Source organism: Paramacrobiotus metropolitanus, unplaced genomic scaffold (assembly GCF_019649055.1).
Source record: "Paramacrobiotus metropolitanus isolate TYO unplaced genomic scaffold, Prichtersi_v1.0 Parri_scaffold0000003, whole genome shotgun sequence".
NCBI classification, from domain to species: domain Eukaryota; kingdom Metazoa; phylum Tardigrada; class Eutardigrada; order Parachela; family Macrobiotidae; genus Paramacrobiotus; species Paramacrobiotus metropolitanus.
In genome coordinates this window covers 2,573,558-2,601,017 of record NW_026570223.1, presented here as the reverse complement: position 1 = coordinate 2,601,017, position 27,460 = coordinate 2,573,558, and the positions used below count along the sequence as shown (strand labels likewise).

At 40.1% G+C, this 27,460-nt stretch overlaps 6 protein-coding genes across 14 annotated transcripts; 3 read left to right on the top strand and 3 right to left on the bottom strand.

The window, feature by feature from the left end:
- Nucleotides 1-46: 46 nt before the first annotated feature.
- On the bottom strand, nt 47-2,738 carry LOC129593145 (uncharacterized). 3 transcript variants are annotated; one of them, XM_055489352.1, is made up of 5 exons: nt 2,545-2,738; nt 1,120-1,829; nt 804-914; nt 543-734; nt 47-372 (listed from the first exon to the last, which is right to left on the bottom strand). In XM_055489352.1, the coding sequence occupies exons 2-5, from the start codon at nt 1,778-1,780 to the stop codon at nt 248-250; spliced, it is 1,089 nt and encodes a 362-aa protein (XP_055345327.1). In that variant the 5' UTR covers nt 1,781-1,829; nt 2,545-2,738; the 3' UTR covers nt 47-247. The 3 variants fall into 3 exon arrangements, with proteins under 3 accessions (XP_055345327.1, XP_055345333.1, XP_055345319.1); XM_055489358.1 differs by lacking the exon at nt 2,545-2,738 and adding an exon at nt 2,241-2,259; XM_055489344.1 differs by lacking the exon at nt 2,545-2,738 and adding an exon at nt 1,983-2,222.
- On the top strand, nt 2,634-4,158 carry LOC129593172 (uncharacterized). 2 transcript variants are annotated; one of them, XM_055489389.1, is made up of 4 exons: nt 2,634-3,033; nt 3,119-3,410; nt 3,485-3,574; nt 3,660-4,158. In XM_055489389.1, the coding sequence occupies exons 1-3, from the start codon at nt 2,776-2,778 to the stop codon at nt 3,538-3,540; spliced, it is 606 nt and encodes a 201-aa protein (XP_055345364.1). In that variant the 5' UTR covers nt 2,634-2,775; the 3' UTR covers nt 3,541-3,574; nt 3,660-4,158. The 2 variants fall into 2 exon arrangements, with proteins under 2 accessions (XP_055345364.1, XP_055345357.1); XM_055489382.1 differs by having other exon boundaries at nt 3,485-4,158.
- Nucleotides 3,266-6,081, bottom strand: LOC129593111 (serine--tRNA synthetase-like protein Slimp). Its single transcript, XM_055489302.1, has 2 exons — nt 4,438-6,081; nt 3,266-4,126 (listed from the first exon to the last, which is right to left on the bottom strand). Exons 1-2 carry the CDS (start codon nt 5,299-5,301, stop codon nt 3,560-3,562), a joined length of 1,431 nt encoding a protein of 476 aa, XP_055345277.1. The 5' UTR covers nt 5,302-6,081; the 3' UTR covers nt 3,266-3,559.
- Nucleotides 6,082-6,281: 200 nt separating this feature from the next.
- On the top strand, nt 6,282-7,087 carry LOC129593189 (60S ribosomal protein L27-like). Its single transcript, XM_055489399.1, has 3 exons — nt 6,282-6,497; nt 6,594-6,763; nt 6,823-7,087. The coding sequence occupies exons 1-3, from the start codon at nt 6,417-6,419 to the stop codon at nt 6,980-6,982; spliced, it is 411 nt and encodes a 136-aa protein (XP_055345374.1). The 5' UTR covers nt 6,282-6,416; the 3' UTR covers nt 6,983-7,087.
- A 533-nt stretch (nt 7,088-7,620) lies between these two features.
- On the top strand, nt 7,621-16,544 carry LOC129592905 (transient receptor potential cation channel subfamily M member-like 2). 6 transcript variants are annotated; one of them, XM_055489097.1, is made up of 25 exons: nt 7,621-7,986; nt 8,502-8,725; nt 8,804-8,845; nt 8,914-8,991; nt 9,140-9,316; nt 9,699-9,920; nt 9,992-10,190; nt 10,283-10,487; nt 10,765-11,018; nt 11,085-11,194; nt 11,263-11,455; nt 11,673-11,818; nt 11,908-12,230; nt 12,425-12,964; nt 13,142-13,347; nt 13,434-13,570; nt 13,640-13,770; nt 13,827-14,015; nt 14,179-14,493; nt 14,565-14,704; nt 14,900-15,015; nt 15,371-15,597; nt 15,675-15,831; nt 15,983-16,228; nt 16,297-16,544. In XM_055489097.1, the coding sequence occupies exons 2-25, from the start codon at nt 8,678-8,680 to the stop codon at nt 16,387-16,389; spliced, it is 4,494 nt and encodes a 1,497-aa protein (XP_055345072.1). In that variant the 5' UTR covers nt 7,621-7,986; nt 8,502-8,677; the 3' UTR covers nt 16,390-16,544. The 6 variants fall into 6 exon arrangements, with proteins under 6 accessions (XP_055345072.1, XP_055345036.1, XP_055345064.1 ...); XM_055489061.1 differs by having other exon boundaries at nt 11,655-11,818; XM_055489089.1 differs by having other exon boundaries at nt 7,624-7,761; nt 11,655-11,818.
- On the bottom strand, nt 16,442-26,223 carry LOC129592899 (transient receptor potential cation channel subfamily M member 2-like). Its single transcript, XM_055489049.1, has 29 exons — nt 25,730-26,223; nt 25,501-25,569; nt 25,164-25,217; nt 24,536-24,715; nt 24,206-24,430; nt 23,793-23,991; nt 23,478-23,700; nt 23,028-23,281; nt 22,384-22,496; nt 22,109-22,301; nt 21,891-22,039; nt 21,320-21,639; nt 21,025-21,138; nt 20,776-20,933; nt 20,478-20,707; nt 20,227-20,351; nt 19,908-20,071; nt 19,785-19,845; nt 19,600-19,675; nt 19,403-19,530; nt 19,002-19,172; nt 18,528-18,869; nt 18,300-18,439; nt 17,882-17,994; nt 17,433-17,734; nt 17,209-17,371; nt 17,002-17,124; nt 16,764-16,937; nt 16,442-16,700 (listed from the first exon to the last, which is right to left on the bottom strand). The coding sequence occupies exons 1-29, from the start codon at nt 25,778-25,780 to the stop codon at nt 16,629-16,631; spliced, it is 4,686 nt and encodes a 1,561-aa protein (XP_055345024.1). The 5' UTR covers nt 25,781-26,223; the 3' UTR covers nt 16,442-16,628.
- Between the last annotated feature and the right edge of the window lie 1,237 nt (nt 26,224-27,460).

The window sequence follows — 27,460 nt, the reverse complement described above, 5'->3', positions numbered from 1 at the left end:
AATGTGTTCATATAAGTACAAATCAGTCTGATGACTCTGATGCAAGTTAACCGCTTCCGAATTATTGGCTAACACAAACATCTGGCTTATACTCGTACTATAGACGCAATTAAAGTATGTAACGATCTCAAATACCACGAATAGGTACTTACAAACGAAAGTGAATAAGCAATACATCGACTTTTGCAGATGATTAAACGTAACGTTTTTAAAACAGCTGATCTCGTTAACGCTTACGAACACCGTGTTATTTTAACGAAATGTCGCCGATACAAATTCTTCCTTTTTGTTCATGGCACAGTACATCAGCGGGGACCGGCGTTTCCGGAGAAGCAGACCGTAGCAATTCTTCTTGTTCAACTACCAGAGGCGCTGCGGAAAATACAAAATACTAACTTGGCCATTTCGAAACTCTCGAAAAACGTTTTGGCACAATATCACAGGGAAAGAAATTCAAGTTGTACGAAAAAGGCAATATGTAATGAACAGTGATTATTATACTTTTTGGAAAGTTTCTGAACGCTTGCGTGTAACTGTCATACCTGTTGGTTTGAAAAAACAAACATAAAACTTCCTCCATCTCGGATCATACAAAATCTTCTGGCGTGGTTGTCGGACCAACTCCGCTCCAATGCGAACGGTTCTGCTCCCGTAATCAACCAGCAAGATATCCAGTAGTTGAGCTCTCTTGAAACATTCCGAAATAATTCCTCTTTTAAACATCTTACCGGTACCTTAAAAACAAAATTACAACTGGCGATCATATGCCGGCAAGAATTACCATGCAGGAGCCACACCGTTACCTTCTTGAACTTCCACGATCTCGCCCGGGAAAACTTCCCATGGATCCACGCCCGCTGGATATAACTCTTCCAAGTCCATTGACAATTTCTCATACTCGGTACGTTCAGCGTCTGCAATGCCAAAATCATTCAACAGCTTAAATCATAGATACACAAAACAATGGTACAGCCAAATTTCGCAAATAAAATGTTATTAAAATTACCAGTAATATCACAACTGCATCCAGTCAAAACAAACATCGCGCCAACGTTACTGTGAGTCTGTGACTAACGTTGATATCTCACAGACAGCAAGATGTCATAACCTGTATTTTACCAATTTCATCCCACGTGCAGGAGAGTACTCCACCGACGTATCCAACAATCTTCACAGCCATCCTTTCTCCAACTGGTGTACGATACACATCCATATAGGATGCAATGTATCTCGGATGCGGAGCCACGCCGAAGTCGCCGGAGTATGGACTGTAAGGAACTGAAGGATCCTTCAGTGCTTCAAAATCAATATCTTCTCCCTTCAGTTGTCGTTCCCTCAGCTCGTCCTCTTTCTGACGATCACTTTTGCCCTTAAACTCCGCGTTCTTTCTTCGCTGGGATTTCGTGTTGGCCTTCCGCGTCTGCTTGGCCACATCCGCATCGCGGTAATCGGCATCCCACTGCAGACTAACATCACTGTCGGATAGCTCATCCTCTTCCGCTTTCTTCTTGGCTAGCAGTTTCGCCTGATATTCGGCATGCTCACGGTGTCGTTTGAGGATATCGGCCGGGGATAAAACAACACGCGGTTCGTGCGTGATATCTCCGCACCGTGCTTGGACGGACAGCTTGGAACTGACAGCATTCGGCAGATTCGAGGACGGCGTGGAGCATGGAGCACTGTCAAACCGATTTCCGGAACGATGCTGTTTAAGACCTCGCACAAAGATGTTGTTTTTTGCATCACCGTCACCATTTTGTTGAATACTCTCATCGGCCATTGTACATGTGATACCGCTGCTATATGAAGACCATCAGCGTTTGACAAACCTAGCGACCATACAATTATAATACACCAATCTGCTTGCTAACAGACAAAGACAAGCGACAAAGAAAACTGTCAATAAGAGTAATGAAACTGCAACGAAAAATAAGTAGCAGAGTTTGCGAGTATATCAGAAGTCGGGTTTTCAAAATTAATACCTGCATACGATACAATGGCTTCTATCTGAATGGCTCCTTCTAATCGTAAATAAAATACTCCACCAGCTTGACCTGCCCTGACCACAACTGATTAATGCGCGTCGCCTGATTAGCCCTACTCAAGGGGCTTCACTGTATTGTATACAGTGAAGATGAAATAGTATTGTATGAAATACAATATTGTATGAAATACAATACAGCCCCTAGAGAACCGCGTTGGCTGTACTTACGGCTTTTTCTAGTTAAATCAACACTTACGGTTAATACAGTACAATACTATATTAAGTAAGTACGATCCAGTAAAATAACTTTTACAGTTGTCAGTAAATCCAATCAAATGTTAATAACATACCATGATTAACATAATTAGGAATAATAACGGAACATACGAGTACTTATGTAGAGAGGCACCTTGTACCAATCTTACGATAATAAGTAAATTATCCATTATTATTAAAAAAATTTATTAATGAATTAAAATTTTAAGCACTTACTGCATAGTACTTACAAGCAATAATAAAAGTTTAAGTGATCCCATGCTGAATACGTAGTAAGTACTTACTAGCTTCGGAAGTGCTTTTAGTTCCATGGAAACATTTCAACGACAAATGAATGGTATGTTGCCATATTTTATTACTCCTGCCCGATTCCTGTTATTTCACTACTTACTTAAAGATGAACGAATGAGAACATGCGTACATGGATAAATAAATATCCTGGAAATCCCTGTAAACCCGCATAAGTTGATGTTTTCCAAGCATAAATTGTATACAGATCTGCAGTGTGCTAAAAAATGGTGGAAGGGCAACGAAGCGGAAGTGCTCTGTATAGTCCAGCTTACTGGAAAAAGCATGCGATACCAGAAGAATCGTTTTACATTCCACCCCGTCTCGCGGAATACATTGAGGATCTCTTAATAGCTGTCATTGAAAATCAACCGAAAGATTACCAATTATGTGAATTCTGCATGAAGTTTTTCCACGATAAAATGGAGGCGGAAGTGGCTTCCAACAGAGATACTATTGCACCCGATCCAGAAAAGTACCACGAAGTAAGTTACAGTACCGCAAGTTCGTGCCATAAGGTTCCAAACTGCAAACCGCCCAAACAGTCTTGCAAACTGATGTTATCCACAGAATGCCAGTGCCGCAGACATGCTTAAAAAACGGGAAATAGAGCTGCATACGAACCCGGCAACAATTAGAGCTGGTCAAGCAATTGTGGCTACCGTTGAGAAAGATGCCATTCAGCAACTAAAACGATCTACAGAATTAAGTGCAGGACAAAGAAATTTATTTGAGGAAGAGAACGCAGCCAAGGAAGCTTTAAAGCAACAGCGGCAAGTCAGCTGGGATTCCAGCGGAAAAGTGGATGACCTCCCATTAATGGATGGCAACATTGGAATAAAAAGAATTCAATCGATACCGGGTATACACGAAACGAAATAATTAACAACACATAGTCTAACCTGCAGCTAATTAATACCGTCTTAACTTTCGTAGCACCAGAAAATGTAAAGGAACGGCTTAAATTATCGAAAGACAACGCGCAAATATAACTCTTTACTCAAGTGAATATCAATAATGCTCCAAGTAAGACGCCACAAGAGGAGTTAAATTTACAAGTGCCCCGTGGATCATGTACATGAACTTATCATCAGATTTCCCGATTTGACAGCGAATTCGTCTACTGATGAAATCATTATTTGCCGATACAAATCCACAAGGAATATACGAATTCTGACTGACTGACCACACTTCAACATCAAACCGGGCAGCTTCGAAGGCTGCTAAAGCAGGCGCCGGCTGGGCCATTATCCGGAAGGGCAGCCGCAATTCAGAGTAAAATTTCTTCAACATGTCGACAGCTTGGTGAAAATATTCATCGGTTCGGTCGAAATCTTCATATCCAATGCAGAAAGAAACACAGTGTGTCTGGGATGGATAGAATAATCTCTGCAATCCGTTCCCTTGATGCGTCTGCGGTTTGTATATTCGACCGGAATGATGAAACTTCACACAAGGAGCACCTTCGCGGTATTCACCGTTTGCCAGATAGGCCGTATAAATATGTAAAGGGAGCGATGTCAAAAAGAGAGAACGATACTCCGCTCCATTCCTTTTGCTAATGCCGAGCATATAAGCCTATAAAAAGGAACAACAATCAGTAAATCTGCAAATACAAGGAATTTGGTCACAAAAGTACAATTCCAAGTCTTGCTCACTAAGTTCTGTACATTTGTACAGAATCCCAGAATATACAAAAAAATTATCAGGATTACTGATTAGATTACAGAGTACGAATTGGATAATGATGCAAAGCAGAACATCGTTTATTCTAATTACATTACTCAAATTCATCACTGCGCCTCAATGGCAGATACAGGCTGCGGAGCAGTGACCACATGCGTCCTTTTTGAAAAACTGAAATAGTTCAGAACAACAACGCCTCGTACCTCTTCAGGATTCTGCAAATTCACACACAGCGATTCAAGTATGACAGACTTCACCAAATTTGGTCCTGAAAGCGGTATACACTGGTATTCCTCCAGTTGTCTTCGGGATGTACTGATCAAATGCCATTCTAATTCTGCAGCTGGTCCTTTCAAGAAATATCCGCCAGGCGAGTTTTCCGTCCACTCAACATAATTAGCTTGGACCAAATCTTTCGCGGATTGCTTCGGTTCGACTTCGCTGACGTGGACAACAACGGGATCGGACTTGCCTTCCAAAACGCTCTGACTCAGTCTTGTAGGAATTTTAAACAGGTCCAATACCGTACGCGTTTCCACACTGCTGATTTTCTTATCAAACTCTTTCAACTCTTCCCGAATGGATCGTAAAATATCTACATAAGCATGCTCATCTCCCGCGTAAGAAGCGTGCTGCAATCGATGTGCTTCCATGAATGCCTCGGTTTTCTTCTTTTGCATTCGCAGCTCCTTTAGATGCTGCCATGCAGCTGCTAACTGCGGCACATTCATGGTAATCTTTCGGGCCGACAGCTGGGTTTGCAGATCATATGATTCCGTAAAATATTCAGCAAATTCGGTGTAAGGATCCACAGCGAAGGGAATCGTCTGTGCTGTAGCCCCCGTAACGAACAATGAAGATAGTGGTTCACTGGAGCCACTACTCGGAGTTGTTGTTGTTGTTGTTGAGGGTTGCGGAGTTGCGTTGCTCGAAACATTTTTCTCCTGCACCGCGCGCGTGGCATAGTAACGCTTCAAAGTGTCAGAATAACGGGAAACGTTATGGAGTTTGCATCCGCGACAGGAGAGACGAAATACCGGTTGCGCAAAACCAAGGCGGAGAGACATGGCTTTAAAATGGCATTCCACAGACAGGTGAAGTATTCCACGTCAGAATGACAGGAATATCCGAAGAAATCAGGAAACTGTCAAGATCACGACACCACACCAAAGCTAAAAATCCAAGAGCAAGATGTCGGCAGTGTTTTACTTTCGCATCAACAAATTATTATGGGAAACGTAAGAAAACAGTAAGAATAAGTTGAGAATAACCATAATTCGTAAGAATACGATTGTGAAAAGAACATAGGAAAACGTCCTTTACAATTTACATACTCCTTTCGTCTTCTTGGGTTCGGAAATCGGAAATTGTACCTAGTGCGATTTGCTCCAAAGCAAAATGCAACCGGAAGTCGAAAATGATCGTGCTACCGAAAATTGAAATTGACGTCACGCCAAGGAAGCTGTGATTGGTCAGAGTTTTAGCTCGGCTCGGAAATTTGCCAGGCTAAGCATTTTGGCTGAACCTGTCATCTTCTGAAAATTCCAAAAAACCGAATTTTTGGAATTTTCATTTTCCCGTCTTCGGGGAGATGCCGAGAGTGTCTGAAATTCCAAATCTACTGTGTCGTCGTGCCGTACTCCCGTTGTCTAGCAGTTACGAATAACAATCTTTGAATTTATGTTTCTCCATGCATATTGCTACTGCCTTTTTTCAGTCGCACAGCACCTTTACCATGTCAAACTGCTTAACTTAAAAATATTGAAAATTCCAGTAAAAAAATGGGCGTAAATCCAATTAATGGTGCATTTTGAATTTTGCCACAAGCAGCACTTTGTCATCGCACGCGGTCTATTGTTTAAAGTGCTCTTTCGAACTGAACGTTTTGACTACCGAAGGAGCGCTAGTACCGCCCATAGATACTGGTAGCGTGACGAAGGCAAAGACAGCCCAAACATCGCTCTGAAAAACCATGCCACCCTCCCTTTTTAATGTAAACGACTCGCCATGCAACGTAGTTCTCACCGACGTGATGAGCAGACCGGTGGTTTGAAAATTGTGGATCTTCGGAAACCTACACTGCTTTTTTGCAGCTTTTATAAAGTTTTATTCCACCATACTTTCCTGGTTTAATAGCTGGATAAACATTTTTGAAAACGTTTTTATCATATAAATTGCAATCATGGGGAAGATTATGAAACCGGGTAAAGTTGTCCTTCTCCTCAGTGGAAAATATGCTGGTCGCAAAGCCATTGTCATAAAGGTATCCCACGCAGTATTTGGCAGAATTTTTGTGGTTCGCCGACTTCCTCTTGGCGATTTTTAGTTTGAACGTTTTTTGACTGACTAAACTTTACAGAATTACGATGAAGGAGCGGCAAATAAACAATATGGTCATGCTCTGGTGGCGGGAATTGATGTGTATCCTCGCAAAGTAACCAAGACTATGGGAGTCAAGAAGCTGGCAAAGCGATCTCGCATCAAGCCCTTCGTCAAAATCTGCAATTACAATCATGTTATGCCCACCAGGTAGTAAACCGATTGTAATTGCTTCGCTGATGCTTTTATACACCGTGTTATTTCCCTAGGTATTCAGTCGACATCGCCTTTGAAAAGAACGTCGTGAACAAGGACGCATTCAGAGATCCTTCTCTCAGGCGCAAAGCCCGCTCGGAAGTGAGGAGAAAATTCGAGGAGAGATACAAGACCGGCAAGAACAAGTGGTTTTTCACTAAATTGAGATTCTAAACTGTAACGACGAGCAGTTTAATTTTGGTTGTGATCTTTTCTTACTTTTACCATCCATCGTATGCGTTCGGATACTGCAATCAGAATTAAAGGTTCTTCGTTCGACTGGTTTTGTCTTGCTTACTTGTTAGTGCTTACCGTAGAATTCAGGTTTATTCGTCTCGTAACGTTCTGTAATTTGTACAGTGTTTAATTTGAAAAAGCTGTTTGCTATTGAATTAATTATTACTTAAAATTATTAGCGTAGCTCATTTTAAATTTTGTTTTGTACGTATATGCATTACTTACAAGTTAATATTGTTGATGGCAGATATTTTAAAATTACCCTTTTACTGCAAATAATTATACGATTTTGAATGGCATGAAAATTTATCGGCTACTCAACCAGTAACAACTAACAACTCATGGGAAAGTGCATAACCTGTAATTTATTTATTATTTGTGAATTCTGCTCTGAAATTGAAGAAGAATGCACTTAAATATGGTATAACTACTGTATCTGTTCTCTATGATGCCACGAATGTCATACGTCCTGTGGTATTTAATCCTTTTATGGGGAGGAATCTGAATTTGGCTCATAATTTCACATATAAATTTTCTACAGCAAGGAAAAACGTTATTCGGTAAAATAAAATTTGTTGATTTAACAATTGCCTGATTGCGTATCTGGGAAATTTCGAATCAGTGTGTATGAATATCACACAGCACCACATCATTTACCTGTACGACATTTATATTCCACAGCATCCATGCATCTTACTGCTGTGGTTTTGCATACGGTAAATAAATGTATTCTGTAATTATTAGTCAACTTTATCCTGTAGAATGATATCTTCTTTTCTTTACTTAGCTTGAGATTCAAATGATTTTGTTATACACGTGCCCTGTATCGGTTTGAGGCGAAGAGATGTTGGAAGAAGTTTTCATTTAAGCGGTTGATAAAATAATCATTTTAATACTGGCATCATTGATCACGTGTTGCCGTGTGGGTAATTGGAGCATCGGTAAGATATTCGGTTAAAACTATTTATTCGTTTGTCTATAGTCTAGAGTAGTGAAGATCCTACGAAAAACTAGCATCGACATCGCTACTAGTACTCACTGTCGTTTCTCGAGTACTTCCGTCAGTGACGTGAGAGCTTTGTTTTGCACAATGTCAATCGCATCATGCGCTGCAATATGAAAGCCACATTCGCATGAAAAACGAAGTAATCGAGTATTATTTTTTGGACAACCTCTCACAACTGTAAGTGTTTTGAGTAAGTTCTGCAGAGATAGTTGAATGGTTTTTGCTGCAAAATTTCTGTAATCAAATGGTGGACTTCTTTTTAAAGTTTATTTCCTACTACATCAAAGGTCAAGCGGGATATATACAAACAATTTTAAACACTCTATAGACGGCCTCTTATCAAACAGTTCGAAACTGCAAGGTAGAAACGATGGTAAAATCGGGGAAACTCTTCAAAGGGCACGATTTTATGCTTGTTATTGACATTTTATATCTGTGTTTGCTTTACAGGCATATTACAGACGACTGAATAATGCCAGTTTGTTCTGCTTTTATAACTGTGTACACCATTCGTTCCGGATTGTTGCGAGCTGTTAAATCTGTGTTTTCTAACAATACATCGAAGAGTAATGGACATGTAAAGCGGTAACAGAAACTTGCTGGTTGACGATTTTTTCCGTCTCACAATGCGGGGTGGAATGCTGAAGTTTTTTCCACCGGATGATATTATAAATGTATTGCTAGCATGATATTTCTCTAATCGTCTGCTTTGAAAAATGTCGGAAAACTATTTACAAATGCATTCTTACCAGGGATTTACCAATGGAAATGCAAATCGACCAACGATAAGGAAGGTAAGAAGTATTCCCTAAAGCTTTCGGTAGTTACTAAATTTTCGTTTTTCAACTAAATTTGTATTCAGAAAACTGGAGCAGCATCCCGTAAGACCGGTGCTCGCAATAATCAAGATCCTTTATCGTTCCTTTATGCCATTCCTGAGGTAAAAACTGACTTTCTGATAGATTAATTTTTATGTTTTACATATGCATGGCAATTATGAGAATGACACCCTATCCGAAATAGCTGATGAGAACTACATATTGCAAATCGCTGTGTGTCGTTCCTTAAATCCATAACTGGATTTTTAGAAGCCGTATATGGTCATTAAGCCTCAAGAAGAGGCCACTGCATGCGCACAGAAGATACTGGATACTTGGCATCTTCCGTTTCCTCATTTGTTGTTGAGTGTTGTTGGTGGGACTAAATATTTCGATTTATGGAAGCGGGAAGACCATCGCGCGGCTTTCCAGAAAGGTCTTATGAAGGTGTGCCCGGTTCTGTAGCATTTGCTTAGCGGACAGTGTCTTTCGTTGTATGTTTACAACTACAACTATAATAAGAACAACAAAATATGTTTCCTTTAGTATGCAATTTGGAATAATAATTAAAATACTAACACTAGTGTTTGAAAAGTTTTCTGCCCTCCAATTATATCCTGCGATATCACTCAAGTTGGCATCATGTTTTACTAACTGGCCACGACAAATTACTGTAATTAAATTATATTCTTCTTAGGCTGACCGCATCAGGCGCGAATAATTGAAATATACGCTTTAAATGACTTTTTTCTTGTCTCTTGTAATGTGCGGGTGTAATTGTTGTCAGCATTCCAGATTATTCAAATCGGTTGTAATAATTTTGCTGTAGATTATGAAAGCGTTGGATGTATGGCTGATCACGGACGGTTTGAATTATGGTATCACACGCTTGATTGGAACGGCAATAAAGCATGAAGAGCACCGGCAGTACCGGGATGTAAACTCTACTGAATATTCGTCCCCCCATCGGAAAGCATCCCGAACGGTAACTCTTATTAGTATGGTGCCGTGTTCTCTGCTGACCGATGCCGAACAAGTTTTACATAGCAAGGTACGCTGCAGCCCCGAAAGTTTTATGCCGCCTTTAAAATCACAGATTTTCTAATGTTTCCTTGCAATTAGGAGCAAACTGTTCCGGTAGCACAGCACGGGAACGATGATGAGCGACAACGATTTGGATTGCACTGGCACCATACGCATTTCGTTCTGCTGGAACAGCCCTATACCGCTGCTTGCGTATTCCGAGCGAAGCTGGAACGCGCTCTAGAACAGGCGTTGGCCGTGCAGAATATCCGGCATGAAATACTGGAACAACGATCGGGTACGTATTGCTTTGCAGTAAGTGGCCAGTAATATTACTTTTTCGTGAAAATGAATGTGTTGTGGGCGTTTACGATTTTGGTAACGCATTAGATCCAGATCTGCCAGATGCACATGGAACCATGCCGGCAACCGGGAATCCATCCGATGAGAAGGTTCCGTTTGTGGTGCTGCTGTTTCAGGGCGACCTGGCACAGTTGGATCTCATTCACCAGCATCTGCTGAACCGCGTGCCGGTCATTCTGCTAGAGGGATGCGGGTACTTGGCGGACACTTTGGCTATGGCTGTTCGGGAAAGGTCAGTACCTATTATGATTTCGAAAAGGTCACACACTCACTTATCAGGGTCACTGTTATATAATTCGCACTCGCAATATATAGAGTTTATTTTATAGCCAAATTTTCTCAGTCTTTTGCAATATATTGAGATTATTTTATAACCAGGTTTTAGTTAACATTTAGCCAAAGAAGGGAATTTTTTATAGTCAAGCGAAAACTGTCCTTGTATTAACAGAAAACGACAACCGGAACATAGAACAACCGGAACATAGAAGTGAACTTTTGCGTTCGTTTAGGGATGCTGTGGGGTCTGATCGTGCTGCCCTTATTCATCAGATTTCCACCCGTCTTTCCGATGATTATGCTGAAGAACTCCGCGGACACGATTCGGAACGAATGGCCTACGTGGAGAAAATCCTGGAGTGCGTTAAACTGTCGCGTCAGGGAACGATGTCACTAATTTCGATTATGGACTGCACTGCACCGGCCAGCGAGTTTTCTGACCTTGATAAAATTGTGCTCAAATCCATCTTAGCATCTGAAAGCAATGGTAAAAAATGATTTCATTTTTCATTCGCAAAGTCCTTATGCAGTGTTCTTAAAGCAAATTTTTTAGTTCCAAATATGTCACTTCTTGATCGCAATCTCCAGCTCACAATACGATGCAATCGGCCGGAATTTGCAAAGACAGACATTCTCAGTAAAAAGCCCTGGAAAAAAATGCAGGTAGGATCTGGCATCTAAAACGTGCTTTTGGGAACAAGTTTACATAATTAATATATTCTGTTTTCCAGATACCAGATGCGTCATTCGAAGCTGCACTTATTCTTGCGGGTCGCGAAGAGTTTGTTGACATGTTTATGCAGCAAGATTTTATTCTGCACAGATATCTAAATCATTTGAAGCTGGTGAAGATTTTTCGCCGGGCGACTGATGGGAAATTCTTTATGGATATTGTATGGCAGAGAATTCTTCAGCGCTCGGAAGGTGAGTCTAGTAGTTTTGTTTTTTTCTTGGTAAGAAGCGTAATCCTGTGTGTTTTCCACTTTGAAGTATCGGTAATTAAATTAACTGCCCATACAGTGACTTTCGACAATATATATTACGAAATACAATAATAATTATGTATTTTGCTTTGGATCGTACGGCATCAAAGAAACAAAATCACGTGTGAATGTAATACTAGGTGGGATTTTTAATGCAGATATTGTCCCACCAGCATTTGTGGAGGAAATGCTACCGTCTCTACTCAATCATCTGGCCAAGTTTCCGGTTGCGGTTTCGGCGTACAGGCTGTCGATGAACTCTCTCGGTGATTACGTCTTGAGCGCTACAGTAGCTGAACGGAGGGTAAGCGTTTCTGCTTCTGTTTTGCAGCTCTTCTATATGCAGCAAGTACTGTTTTCAAGTGTGTTAACATTTGTTTTCAAAATTTTTAGGCCTGCCTAGCACTGATTTCCTGGGCGGTGTTACTTAATCGTGCCGCGTTGGCCAAGTTACTGTGCAAGTACTGCGATGACCCTATACCGACTGCTCTTTTCATCAGTTCATTGTACCGCGGACTGGCTGAACACCAAACGGACTACGAGCTGGAGCAGCGTTTATCCAACCACCGGAAAGATTTTGCGGTGTTTGCGACAGATATTCTGGATTTAAGTGTGAAAGACCAGGCAGCGGATCGTCTAACGGATATCCTAAATGAGCGCTTTCCCGACTTTGGCTACCGGACACCAATACAGATGGCATATGATTCCAACAATAAGTGCAGAATGCGTTAAAGCAAGCAATTTATATCGAAACAATTATACAAAACAAAATTACAGTAAAATTATTTAATTTAATGGTAAAAGCGGTTAGGCAATGCATATGTAGTGATCGCTTCGTATTTTAAATATTAACGGGTTATCTACAGCAGCATGTCGAAACTGCTGTATAAATAGCATTTTTTGGTTACAGGTGGTTTCTGGCGCATCGTAGTTGCCAAGAATGGTTAAATAATTTCTTCATGGGCGAAATTCAAGTTTCCGAACGCTTCGTGGATGCAAAAATTATTCTGTCGGCATTCCTGATATTTCCGATGTACTTTTGGATTCGCTTTCCGCGTTACGTGAAAAATCGGAGTTCATCTAGAAGATCGCGATCGACTAGCGTTATGGCGGACGCGATTATGGATGTGGACTGTGATCTTCATCGGAAAAATATTGTCGATGAACTTCAACGATTGAGGGATAATGAAAGGAAGCTTCAGCGGCGGGATAACGTCAGGACGCCTAAGAAACTAATTCATCGAGGGCGCGTGGTGCGGCCGCCGCTGTGTACAATGATTCGGTTAATGTGGATGGCGCCGGTGACAAAGTTCTGGACTTTCCAAGCGACCTACTGGGCATTCCTTGTGCTTTTGGGTATTGCCACAATGATGCCAAACTGCCGCAACACCATTCTGAATGGAGTGGTATTGGCTTTTACAGTGTCCTATTGGATTGAGTGCATTTTAAGGTGAAAAAAAATTTTCGCATTTTATGGCGAAAATCTTGAAATTTTTCCGTTTTGTACATTTGATAATCCACTTTAAATAATATACGAATCGAATGAGCACTAGACTCTTCACTATCCGCTTATTGTTAAGTATATTCTTAAGAAAACTATTCTTTGTTTTCAAAAATATGTTTTCAGGTTGACCTATGAGTACATGCACGGTATGCCATTTTCCTGGATTTATCGAATATCGGAGATTGTCTTTATCTTTATCTTCAACTGTTTATTTATCATTTTCGAAATTATGCTGGAATTAAAGTTCTCCTTTGTGACGTACTTTAGCGGTTCACAGATGATTAATCACTTCTTTGGAGCATTTGCGGGACGTATTGTCATGTGCTTTGGTAAGTTACAGGAAAGTGGTATAGTTTAAGGCTTGGCAGGTTAACCGATAATAATCCTTAACCCTTAATAAATTGTATTTCCGAAGGTGTCTTATATTTTTACTATCGTGTGATCACGCTGTTCTTCCCGATCAGTCGAACACTGGGACCGATGCTATATCGCCTCCAGCGAATGTTAGCCGAAGATTTTGTCATCTTCCTGAAGCTGCTGTTCCCATTCTTTGTACGATTTCGTACAACTTTTTAAATTTTTCAAGCCAAAGGGGCATTAACATATATTATGGTTTTTCAGGTGGCCAATCTCATTGTTTTACAAACTACAATTTATCCAGATTGGCCCATGACCGGGGATACGTGGAGAAAGGGATTCCATCGGGCTTTCTTCGGTATTTTCATTGCGCCAATGCAGGCTGAATTGGAAAGGTCATACCGAGCGAATTGTCTATTCTCGTTCATACTAAGCAAACAAATATTTACAGCACAAATAAGTGCGAGGCAACGGCTATTTACCAACAAAACGGCACCGTCCTGCCACATGATCACTGCATGGCTGGGCAATACAGCGACATTACATGTCCCACGGTGACATTGTTCAGCTATGGTTTCACCATTCAGTTTATGATTGTGCTGCGATTAGTACTTTTGGTCATTCTCACAGCCATGTTCAAGTAAGCGGGGAAATGCGTAAAAATTTTTATTTTTTATCATTTAATAATGATTATCATTTAATAATGATTAAACACTTGATAATTCAAGTGTTTAATTTTCTGTATCTTTTTAATTGCACATTTAGTTATTTTTTGTTTGTATTATATGAAATTAATTTTTCAGCAACACCCTAACAGCAATCAAGGCAGAAGCCGATGCAATATGGAAGTATCAGCGCTACCTGTTGATCATGCAGTTTGCATCGCGACCGACTCTTCCACCGCCTTTTGCCATGTTTGGCTACATGTACAGGCTGGTCAAGAGTATATTGCATCGAAAACGTAATACACCATTCGAAGGTGACGATTACGGGGCTAATACATTTATGTACGATCAGTCGGAGTATTATAACTACTGGACGAATCTTACCAAGGACTATTTCATTGCGGCAAGTCAGTATGGTAAAGAACAAGAAATGTCCAGAAGGCACATGGAAAAGTATGCCATGCACTGCAGCAATGCGTGAACAGATTCCCAAAAGACTTTCCAGACCGTATGCGTTTTTGCAGTTTTAGCAGCTTTGGTGCCAGTTTGCATGCACAGCGTCGACTCTTGGATCAGCTGCGAGATAAAATGGGAGATGTTGGCAAAATGGCTACAACAGCGGCTTTTGAAGCCCAATCGGTTCGCCACAAGGTCAAGTCCATGAGTAAGTTGTGGTTTGGCGAACCGGGTTTGTCGCATCCGCGTGCTTTCCTGTCAGTATAAAATTGTTTTCATGTGAAATTTTGTTTCAGTAATCTCTCAGTAATCTCTTTGTTTACTCTCAGAAGTATGCATGTGCAATTTGTGCTCTCAGTTTTTAAACCTTAGATTAAGACCTTAATCTCAAGATTGTTTGTAGATATAATGGATCCGTTTTCCAGCAGTGATCAAGTGCACATCCTTAGCCGGCAATCGCCTTATCCGGAAACGACTTTGTTTCGTTTTACCCTACTGGACAGCTATTGTTCTTGGCAGGTCAGCTGAGTTTTTACTTATTGTGCTATTGCATCTCATAAGTCTTACATTATTTAATTAATAATAATACTTTTGTTAGGCAACAGCCAGTGCACATATCGGTATGCTTCCGCAAGTTTACACTAATTAAAAGGACTAAATTTTAATAATTAATAATTATTACTAATAAGTATACAGCGAACACTTGCAAGGTACACTAAAGTCCGTACTTGAACGTACTGTATTTAAAGCCTAATACCTCTAATAACAACTATCAAGAATTATTTGCATATTCCAGATCAGTTGTAATAGTTATTCGACAGTGTTTTTTGTTCAATTCGGCATAGAAATCATTCTACCGTAAAAACTTTTTCAGACAGAATTGAGCATATATGACCCAAAAGAGTATACAAAACCACTGGAAATGTACCCCGAAACCTTGAGATATGATGTTGACACCGCCAAACCAAACCCCATTCTGACCAGTTACAAGTGGAACACCATCGACATAAGCGCAAAGGAGCCAAATGACCGACGATCGTGGATTAAAACCAGTGAAGGCGCACCAATAACATATACCGTAGCGTTAAATGGGTTTCCCTTGTGCGTTCACTTTTACAGCTGCTTTGATGCCCTCGTCAGCTTGTCATGTTTTAGCTGAAATTTAAGCTTTTCTGCAGAAATCCGTTGGGCCGAACCGGTATGACTGGTCGCGGAATTCTCCATAAGTATGGACCTAACCACTGCATTTATTTGGTGCTGGTCAGCAGCAGCGATGATGGTGAATTGGTTACTGCAACGGAAATTCACCGCCACGGAATGTCCACTATCCCACAGGTTGCACAAATCTTTCTTGTATTTTGTTGAACGGGGAAAGTTTATAAACACACAGTTAAAATTGCTTGTTGTTAAATACGGTGGATCCAGTACTGTTTTAAGGTTGATATGATTTTTTGTTGTAATATGTCGACGTTATGTGGATTTGCAGACGTTCATACGAATTGGAGAATCAGAAGCCGAAGGCGTAACCCGATTGCTTGCTGCCCTTACGTCGCAACTTCATGACGACGTGTCTCAGGAGGCAATAGGAATACGGGATAGTGCGGGCCATGCCGTCAGCGCCAAGGAACTGTATCGTGGATACATCGACGATAACCGCAACACTGACAATGCATGGGTGGAAGGTGTGGTGTGGCTGCTGCGGACTTCGCTTGTGACCCTCGATGGCTCAGTGGTGAGTTTATTGCATACGTAGCTTTGTACTGGACTTTAGTTACCCTATTGATTTTTGTAATTCTGTAGAAATACCGTTGGATGGCTGTGCGCAACATCAACAACACCACAGCTTTTGATTTCGTGGTATACCAGCGAATTTTGTGGAAAGATTTGGACTAGTATATCTGCTGGACAATGTACCGCTTTGTATCTCGAATAGAATTTTGTCACAATTGTTTTATTGACATAAAATGTATACATATGTGTTACGTAGTTTCTTTCATCTTACACCTTCACAATTTTCTCGTTTTTTTATCAACATCGCAGTATCCCGTTTTGCACCATGGCTTAGTAGCATTCAAAGTAAGTATTGTTATTGTTTGCGTGCATTGTGACCTTTAAGAAGTACTTATAGTTATTCAAGTTCGAACGCTTAAGCGCCGTAATATCCTGCCGATAGGCCCTTCAACAGCATCTTCCCACGCAAGATCCTAGAAAAACACTCCTAGCGAGTTATTCAGTTAAAAAAGCCAAAAGTGAAGATTGAGACATACAGGTTTCAAACGGCGATCAAATTCTCTGTACGATCGTAGCTGAATGTGCCAAGTAGCTGCCTCAATCCAAGCATTATCCGTATTCTCCGTATCGTCCAGATATCCCCGCTCAAGTTCGTGCAGATCCAGCAGATTCCCAGAAGTATGTTTATGGAAAGCGATCAGCTCTAGCATCTGAAATTGGCAAACGTCGAAGCCAAATCATAATTATGGGAGAAAAATGTTAGTTAAGGGTTACCTTTGGCAATACGCTGATTTCCTGCACTTCTGGAATTGTTATACTTTCATAATCATCAAAGAAACTGGCCAATGCATGAGCCACAATTTTGAGCAGATTATTCTCTGAAGAGAATGCCGGCGTCTAGCCGAAATAATAATATTGTCAGTCATATTATGATAATGTCCAAAAGAATTATGATATCGTCAGCTTGCGTAGCAGGCTGACCTTTGGAAATCGTCCACTATCCCCTCCCGCACTGTACGTCTTCCTCAGGATTACTTGCATGTTATCGGCCATCCCTCGTGTTACGATTAGTTGTACATAGTGGTTGGGACCAAATCGGTGCAAATTGCCCCTTCCGCTTAACCCTGTTCGCCCTAAAGGATTTCTGCAAAACAAGTGGACAGTACAAGTTCCTGCGCTATGTGCACTAACAAGGCTCCACGAACTGTGGTAGACCAAGGTCGTTCAGTTGGTATCCAGACCGTCCAGATGGTGCTTTAATCCAGCTTCGACGGTCAATACAAACGCCGTCCACCATGGCTGTATCGTTCCAGCAGAACAGTCGGGATGGTTCCGTCAGTGGATGCACAAAATCTTCATCCAAATCCAAAATGTTATTAGGGACAATATTGTCTGTATTGTATTCCACTTTGGAATTAATTTTGGGATCAACATAATTCTGCTCTGGAACTGGAAATTCTTCCATAGGTCTGGAATAATCCGCCGGGTCATACATATCATATGGCACCTAATGCACGGAGGGCAGTTTTAATATTAAGCCGGTGACCGTCAACTGTTGTGAAATTTAATATGGACGAGTAAGCATAATATTGATAATAATATGTACAACAGTAGCCCGCATGAATTAATTTGATAGCTCATGCAGACTCTGTACCTCCCACGGTATAAATTTGTTGAAAACATTAAAGCGGTGCACATTTGTTCCTGGATAAGGTGATGCCCGACTTAGACGATGCATTGTGGAATCTTTAGCGCCGGAATCAGTATCTAGCAAAACAGGCTTTATTCAGACTCCGGTATACTGCACTGGTTATAGTCTGTATGTATCTTACAATAACCAAAAATACAATTAATCAAAAGTTTTGTACAGATGTCGGTATACTAATTTTGGCCAAAACTTCAGCCATTTGCGTTACGCCTAGCTATAGGTTTGCAGATGGAAGTACGTAATACATCCAGTTATTGCTACTTTTCGAATCTCAGCTGCTGTACATTTTGATCTCCTAGTTTAATTTTGAAAAGACCAGTATGTACTCGTACAATATAATCACCCAAAAAATTTTCTGACTTACCAATACGTTCCACGGTCTGCCGAATATCTTCCAGATAAAGTCGATTATCATCGGTTTTCTTCTCCAGTTCCTTGAGACGATCTCGAAATCGGATCTGATTGCTTTTCATTGAGGCTTGGGCTTCCAGGATTTGTTCTGTTCTGAAGTGCGTTGCAAATCGTATTGTCGACATGGCACAATTATAACAGTTTAGCACTGGAACTATTCCATCACATATTCCATACATACATTTTGAACTGATCTTTGCTAATTCGTTTATCCTTTTCTTCTTGCGCTTTAACTCTGTAGTATTCCTTAGTTAGTCCCATCCAGTAGTTGTACGTTGTTTCGGAATTTTTATGGCTTTTCTGATGCTTCAGGCGAATATCGCGACGCTTTGTCAGGCCGCGGACGCGCTCATCGTTCATGCCCTTTATCTTCCCGCAGCACATTACAAAAAAGCTGAACGCATAACTCAACACGGAAAAAGGTGGTGGCAATGCCGGCCGCGATGCGAAATCCAGGATAATACCGTAACGCTGGAATTTCCAAATGTAGTCCGCCTCTTCCTTCACTTTCATCAGTGTACCACTAAAACAAGTATAGGTTAATCAAAAAATTAATGAATTACAGTAGTTAAATAAGGCCAATAACCTTTAAATTATACGTTATTAAACCGTTTTCAGAAATAATGCAAGACTTGAAAAATGAATAGTGGCTTACGAAAACAAGGCGTATAACAGGGTCACGAGGATTAATTTCAGGATGACCATATACTGGATGTTGATGATATAACTAGTCCAACTAATTGTCGGACATTCGTGATGGGTGTAATCTCCAGTCCAACAGTAACTTGTATGGTTAACAATCCGATCGTGTTCACATCGCTCATTGCTACAAACGTAAAAGCATAATTATCTAGAATCATACACACGTTTTCTTATCTAGAATCATACACACGTGATCATAAGTACCTATATGATCATCAGTTAAATTCTGTTTCAGCGATAATGTTCTATATAGTTCGGTCAGCTTGCATTGTTAATGCAGATCTGCGTGCAAACACAAACAAATAAAAAATGAAATTTATTGCAGATTACAGGCATCATTATACAAATGCTTACTAATCGATTTCGTTTAGGAAAGCCGTGAATAATGTGAAAAAGGCGCGGAAGAAACCGCGCCGCCAGGTTTCGGAAGTAAATGGAAAATCCGGATACATTACCGCTTGCAGCACGAACATATTGGCTAACTAAAAACATGGCAGTTTTAGCCAACGACGCGAACCGGCTTTCCAGGATAAAACCACAATATTACTAACCAGAAACGGAAAGACAAGTTTGAGAAAATTGACAAAATCCACCGCCAGCATCCTTTTAATTCTGTACAACATTGGTCTGCAAAGAGCCATAAAGATTTGAGTTATCATGCGAACGAACACAAAAAAACGTACGCGTATGGTCAACAACGCTGATATATAGATACGAGTAAGCAATAAACACTCACCCTAACGTGGGATGCATGGGAAAGAATACTGCTATCATCCTATAATACATGTATAAAAGCCCTGCAACAGATAAATATGTAATTTGTATTTAAATTAGAAAGAATTCTATGATTTGGAATTACCGATGGACATTAGTGAGCGACTATAAAATGGCCGCACTAATCCAAAATGTATGCCGACAATGCGCAAGAAGAACGCCAGTATCACAAATGTTGATAATATCAAGATTTCCGCAAATCTTTCAAAAAGGTCTACCGGAAAATCCCGCCTCACTTGATAGATCGTCCTGGAATGCAATAAAATATATTTTTTCGTGCAAATTATAGTATTCGCTTAATCTTATTGTTGGGACAAATTTGGCAATTTATTAGGTATGGTCGAGGTATATACGTAGTTGCTGCAGTCATATATGTAACTGATACTAGATTCGGTATAACGTACCGTAGAACCATTTCGATGACCATAAGAAATGTCCAAGATATTACAACAATATCCATAGTCATGCTTTCACAGGTCGGCATTAGGATTGTTATGGAATACAACGCCAGATAGGCCCAATACATTAGCTAAATTGTAAATAAAAAATTTCGTTTGTTAATTGTAACAGGATTTGCCAAGTGTAGGAAGCTGTTTTATACAAGAATATTACAGGCTTCTGTATAAAAGAAATTTAATGTTGTTGTTGTACCCACCTGAAACATCCAGAATTTGGTTCTGGGTGCTGTCCATAAATACACGACTTTTCGGTAGAACGGTAATTCTTTTCTTATGTAAAGGGCACTGGAACTGGCTGACGGCACGGCGGACTGCCGACGATTTGCCGGTATAGTTGTTCCTCCTCGCTGACCAGCTTCAATAAGTTCCAGTTGTTTAATTCTCCTGGCGGTAACTTCTCGATTATGGATATTCACTTCATAAGGATCTACAACAGCGGGCTTGAATACTATACCGAGTTTTATGTTTAAGCAGCTGTAATTGCTCTATCTTTACCATGCACATTCTCGACAGAGTCGGTGCGGATAATTTCATCTGAGCGATGAAAATGATTCGTACTATTATGATCCATGCTGTACTGTTTCTCGAAATTCTTCCGTGGATACTGTATCCAAAATGGTATTGGAAATAAAAACAGTGCGGACAATATCAGCCTGTAGAAATATATAATCATGACTTAAAAGCAGTATTTTTAATAATTTTTCCAAAGTAAATGACGAGGATCTGGATGCTGTTTGTGTTTACTTTACGCTATCTGGAAGTCCAAATATGTGACCTTCAAGTGATCCGGCAACCTCGATTCCTCCTTCCCAGATGTGCGTTAGCCATTTCTGACAGGATTCGTGAGCAAGAAAGTAGCTGCATAATAATGCATGTTATTATTATTCGTTTGTTGTGGTGAGACATATATATGGGCAAGTATCTGGAAAGCTGAATTAAGCGGTGACCTTTTGAATTAAACACTTAATTCTAATTCATATGGTATTATTACGTTGCATTATTGATCAAAATCTTATTCGATCTGTTAATGTAGTTTTACCGATTTTCACAATCGTATGCCAGCTTAAGGGGTGTTTTGTCATTGAAATCTGGAAATTTCTGGTTGAGCAGCTCAAAAGCCCGTGCATTGGATTCACGATAGCTTATGTCCAGCACATCGGTGGCCATCTGACTGAAGGCCCGGCTCTGATCTCGCAACTTCACGGCGGTTTCCGATTCCGGACAGAATTCCCGCAGATTACGGAATAAGGCGCTAAGAAACAGAGCCAATGGGATAGGGTCATCACAAAAACGCCACAGACTTTTGGCAATTTCCGAGCGATTCATCAGAACAGCCCATACGAGAAGCGCATTGGTGGCCTACAAGAAATTTCTATATCTTTATACGGATTGTGAGTATACAGATACAGTATATTGCCCAAATGCGGCTAATAATGCGGCAGAAATTTATACTAACTTGATTCCGAAAAAATTTACGGTATGGTGTAGTTTTACTTTCAAAGACCGTGAAAAAAAAGGCCGGGCAGCACGCAATCGAAGTTAACCGAGATCATAAGGCAGCACAACGCACTTGTGCAATATGTTGGTTCAGTGTACAATATTTTGCTTACCTTTCGCTCGGCGACAATGTCATTCTCCACCATAATTCCCATGGCATTCCTCGATAATTCCGCCATGCTTAGGAAATTCTTAATCCCCGTTAACTCTTCGATAATTAGATTTAAATCCTTTGTAACGAAGGACTCCTTCATAACATCATCTAATACAGTAGAATTCTGCTACGTGCCTCATATATAAAAAGTTACTCTTGCAAAAATTGCGCTCCTACCGGTGATTCGCGCTAAAAGCTGCTCCCAAACAACCGTAACAAAAAACTCGGCATCCTCTGCCCGGCGAAAAAGATGCAAAAGTTTGGAATGGCTTAAGTATTTATGAATGGCAAAATCTTGTTCCATAAAATGTTCCAAGAAGCGCTCGCGATTTTTCCATAGTAAGCTTTTTTCGTAGAGATCATTATCGATCTACAATTATGACCTTTTGTTATGTCCGCAAAGCATTAACTTTAAAAAAGATATTGGGAGCTGTCTGATAACTGCTGCTTACTTTTAAGCTGTGCCATTCGTCCCTTCCCATAACTTTCGATTCGGCAAGGAAAGGTTTATTGAACTGCATGGTCAAAACTAAATCCGAGCGAATCTGCTCTCGCACATTGGAACCTACGTATGCCGGTTATGTATGATTACAAAGTTAAATTAATAAGTAACACATTTGTATTCTGATTTCTGAGTCAGTAATGGAATGGCACACAGAAATTAGTTACTTATGCAGTATTCTGCGTAATTGGTTCTTATGATTTCTTTCAACTAAAATGTTAACGCGTCATTAAACGCGTCAACTTGTCAATAAAAACTGTATGCATTCGTCACAAAATTGTATGGTTCTGAGATTAATTTTTAATGAGAGTATATTTTTAATGAGAGCATATTTTTAATGAGAGCATACTATTAAAATTTAGTATATTTTTAATTAAATTAAATATTAGTACTATACTATTAAATATTAGTATATTTTTAATGAGAGCATACTATTAAAATTTATACATAAAAAATTAATATCGAAACGAGCCGGTTGGTAACAAACAATTACAGTGTGTTTTTCATTTTGTTCCTTATTCTGGACAACCAATTGCATGGTGTTACTGATGATTATTATTGCGATTGCATTTGTTTACTGGTCAGTTTACCTACTCGTCAATTGGGGTCGACCTTCGAAAACCGCCGTAAGGATATGATCATCCAGGTTGCTTAAGTCTTCATTGGAAGACAACACTGTCAACAGTACACCCCCACTACCGGGACATCCCAGAGCCACACAATCCAGAATCTTATCTCGCATGCTGATGCGCTCAGATTCGTGCTCAAGCAGACTGATTGGGAATGACCGGTTGATTCGTCTGCTCACTTCCGGTCGCAGGAAGTTCAACTCGAGAATATTGCGTCCACTAAAATTTGTTACAATCGGTATATTATATGTGCAGATTTAATTAAGTGCTCAATTTCGTAATGGAAAATTCACGAGAAGAGTACTATACATGTATTAATTAAACTTCAACCAGAATCAACGCACATGAAGAAATGCAGTGACATGATGAACTGTCAAGTGCATGTAGGTGTTACAATCACGTGCATATGGCTTACTGTTCGTAATGGTAATCTTCAAATGTGGCCGCCAAAATATCAGCAATGAACCCGGTGCCTTTGATAATAATAACGGGAACATTGTTTTTTAGATACGTAAGCACATGATCCAACTCCACCGGTCCGCCCTGGACCAGTACCGCTACTACGGGAATCTGCTGGTGAGCAACCGTCGAGCGCGGGCTATCCGCAATGGGGCTTTGTTCGTCGTCGGAATCGCTCTCTACGATTACGCATTAAATTTTTCCTTTACAGATAGATGCCATAATATGTGCAGATGCGTAGACAGTACTGTTCATTTGAAACCGCCATTACGATAATATTCTGGAATGAAGACTTTGTCTTTGGTCCGCAGTCCAGATTCTCTCGCCAACTCCTTTTCCAGTTGCACTCGGAATAACGCGGCAGCTTTATAGGAGCGTTTTAGGATAAAAAAGTGTGTATGATAAGCATCCATATCATACTGCTGCCGATTGTGCTTTTCACTAGGACGACTCATTTTAATTCGTCCACCCTGCACATGCACTCATATTAAAACATTTGATTAATGTGAGCAAAGCAGTACGAGTAATATTTGTACCATGCGATTTATCCCAATTTTATCGTAACATGTATATGTAAAGATACTTTGTAATACTATAGATTAAAAACCATCTGCCACATGTACCACATTTATAAAAAACGGAACAAAATTAATAATCAAATTTACTCGTGTAAATACCGGTTACCTGAACAGCAGCGAAGACATCCGGGTCTTTCAGTAATGGAGCCGGCACGATTCCCATAAGGACCAGATCGGTTTTCTTTTTATTTAGGTGGGCTTTGGTATACACTTCGTGTTTCTGCTTGGATTCCCGATGTCGGTGCTCATTGCGTATGGCATCCCCAATCAGTTTGGCTATGCCGTAGTGTAGTCCGTTGGTCATAATCCAGACATTGGCGGTATTTACCAACTGTTAACGATAAATTATATATTACGACATGCAGAAAAGCTCACAAAGACATTATCGACAGCTAATCGACCGGCACACATCGGTTTGTTCCCTTGTAACGTCTACCTTGACAATCCCATTTTGTAGTGCAGCGCGATGATCCTCCTTGTTCCATGCTTTGAAGAAACGGGTTCCTCCAACAAACGATATGATTATATCGGGACTCTTCAGATTCCATTTATCGAACACGGCATTTACTGCCGCCTCGATAGCCGCTTCTTTTCCCAGTTGTATAAACGGTCGTTCCTATTCCATGCAATATTTAAGGTTATTCATCAATTATAGAAAATTATGATAAATACTTTAATAAAACACTCGAAAAGTCTTTTATCCAGTTGTTTGCCCGAGTAGAACAGCTTGTAGGAAAAACTACCGCTACGTAACCGGATGTGTGTCAGTTTCAGCCGTTTCCTAACGTTTAGCTAACGTTATTTTGGCAAATCGTTTTAACTCGGGTTGATAAATTGTAGGAACCCAATTCCCAAAGCAGTAAATTATTTCCGCACAATTAAACCAATAAAAATTATAAAATTATGACAAATAAACTCTGACATTTCTCAACCACTATGTAGTCACACTACTAAATGCAGTCAAGTACGTATGTAAACAGTTATGCAAATGCAATAATTAAGACAGCGTAACGTATCTTTCGCATTTGTTGTCGAAAGTTTTGTCTTATCAGCTGGAAGCTTACCGTGTCGCTAACAAGTTGCCCCTTCAACACGTTTCTGGCAAGGGAAAATGGAGCCTAAAATTGCAGGCATGTGCGACTTTCATAAGCGTGTTGTATTGTACATACACGCATACGAGAACAGATTACATAGGTATTTCATTAATTTTCGAATGCAGTGAGAATCCATTATTAAATTGGAGTTTTATAAATGCATCGTGAAACTGTTTTGTACAAGTAATTCAAAATTGTTTATCGTCGTAATAAAACTGTATCTAATTTGAATGTCAAAAAACGGTTTATTTTCAGTAGTTCTGGAGTTGTATATACTCGTACCAACATTCCAAATAAATTCACTTACAAATAAAAGTCCGACATTTTCCTCCACATTGCCGTCATGGTGATTTTGTAGCTGTTCACTGGCTGAGCGCTGCTCATTAAAAATATCGTATACAAATGTTGAGTTAATAACATCCTTCTTTTCAATATTACACTTTTTACTTACAGTTTATACAGCAATGCAAATAAACCGTTATATAAGTGGTAATCAAATCATACAAGTATTAGTAATAATATTAGGTAACACTTACCTCTCGAGCACTATCCAGCTGAAAATCCAGCACTCCTCCTGCTATAGCCATGTTACAAAATCATAACAAAAATCCGAGAAGCCAAACCTTCGTAATTATTTATGATACTGAATGAGTGCAACGTGTGTTAATTCCATTAAACTGCCTGACAGTATTGATATTCCAAAATAATGTGCCAGATTCTGGCCCCTAATTTAGATTTAGAATGATCCCGGCTTTGTCCAGTAGTCGGGCAAACAGCACTGCACCACACGCCATCACAACCGGCGCTGTTTATGTCGACCGGTATTATTATGATAAGGAACCGAAACAACTCCACAAGCAGAAATTTTATTGGCAATGACGAGGTCGTACCTATGCCAATGTCGACATGTAGGTACAGTACTTGTACCTTCATGAGTAAAGCATTTAAACTCAAACTCCACTGCGAAAAAGTGAGGCAGTGAAGCGAGGATCCCGCAACCGTATTTGCCTAGGTTGTCCAAACGAAGTAATGTAGGAGTTATCGCTCGAGTTGTCAAGTGTCAAGTTGCACGTAGACAAGGAAGCAGTATAATTATTGCGTTGAAGAACGTATGATCGAAATGTGATAACGATACACCTGTATACGTAAAAGTGAAAAACAGCAAATGCCTTCACGATTTTAACATTTAGAGTGCGTTTACTTTCATGCAAAATTTAATTTATTTCTTTACTAATTGCATTGCACGGCGGCGTCTACCGGGAAAAAATTTGACTTACGACCGCGTGCAGAACAGAACTTATTAATTCGAACTGTGATCAATAATAAGAATAATAAACGCAAACTTAAATTTAGACATATGCACATAAAAGCTGCGCACAAAAATTTGGACCATACTAGTAAAACCGCTGGATATTTCTATTTCCTGTTTAGCTGATTCTTGTGTAAATAGCGCAAGCATACTAAATGTTTGAACATGCGGCATGAATCCCCGTAGATACGTTGCGGTGCGATCAATTTTCAAAATGGAAAATGGAACTCGCACTGTTGTTGTCCAGTATTAACAACAAATGCATGCGTTGTGTGCCCTCCAAGCGCCATCGACGTTTGTCAGCAAAAGTACAGGCAAAACCATGGCTGTATCCTGTAACGAAATCAAAAAATTAAATCTGCATTTATCAGTAACTCCTTAAATTGTCCAACAAAAACTCGGTTTTTACTGCGGTACTATAATTATTTTGTTTTACCAAGTTTCCACTAGCACGGGAAGGATTAAATAGTACAGTGTCCGCTGTCGAACCTCTTAGTTTTAGCCGTATATTCGCATCGAAAAAAACCCATACCGTGTTAAATAAAACGTTTTATGCATAAGCACGTTTTATGCGCTTTACGCACCGAGATGCTGGTTATGTTTGCACCCGCTGTTGACTGCTGGACAGCCAACGTAGTACTTACCGGTTAATACAGTACAGCATTTACACCTTACCTTCCTTACTTTTGAATTGTGTGCCGTATTATTATGCTGAACTATGAAATCAGCCCGTGTTTTTCCACCTTTACTCATACCGTTCTTAGTGGCGTTTCCGGCTGCCACGAAGTGTACATTAACTGCTGTAACCCAAAGAACTAAGAAAACAGTTGCATTTATTTGGTCGAAATGCGAATTCGCATTTTGGATCAAACTCAGTCATTAGTCTCATTACCAAACATTCCAGGTTAATACAATTTTATTTCCGGGAAGCACGTGAGAGATAAGGTGTTCACAATCT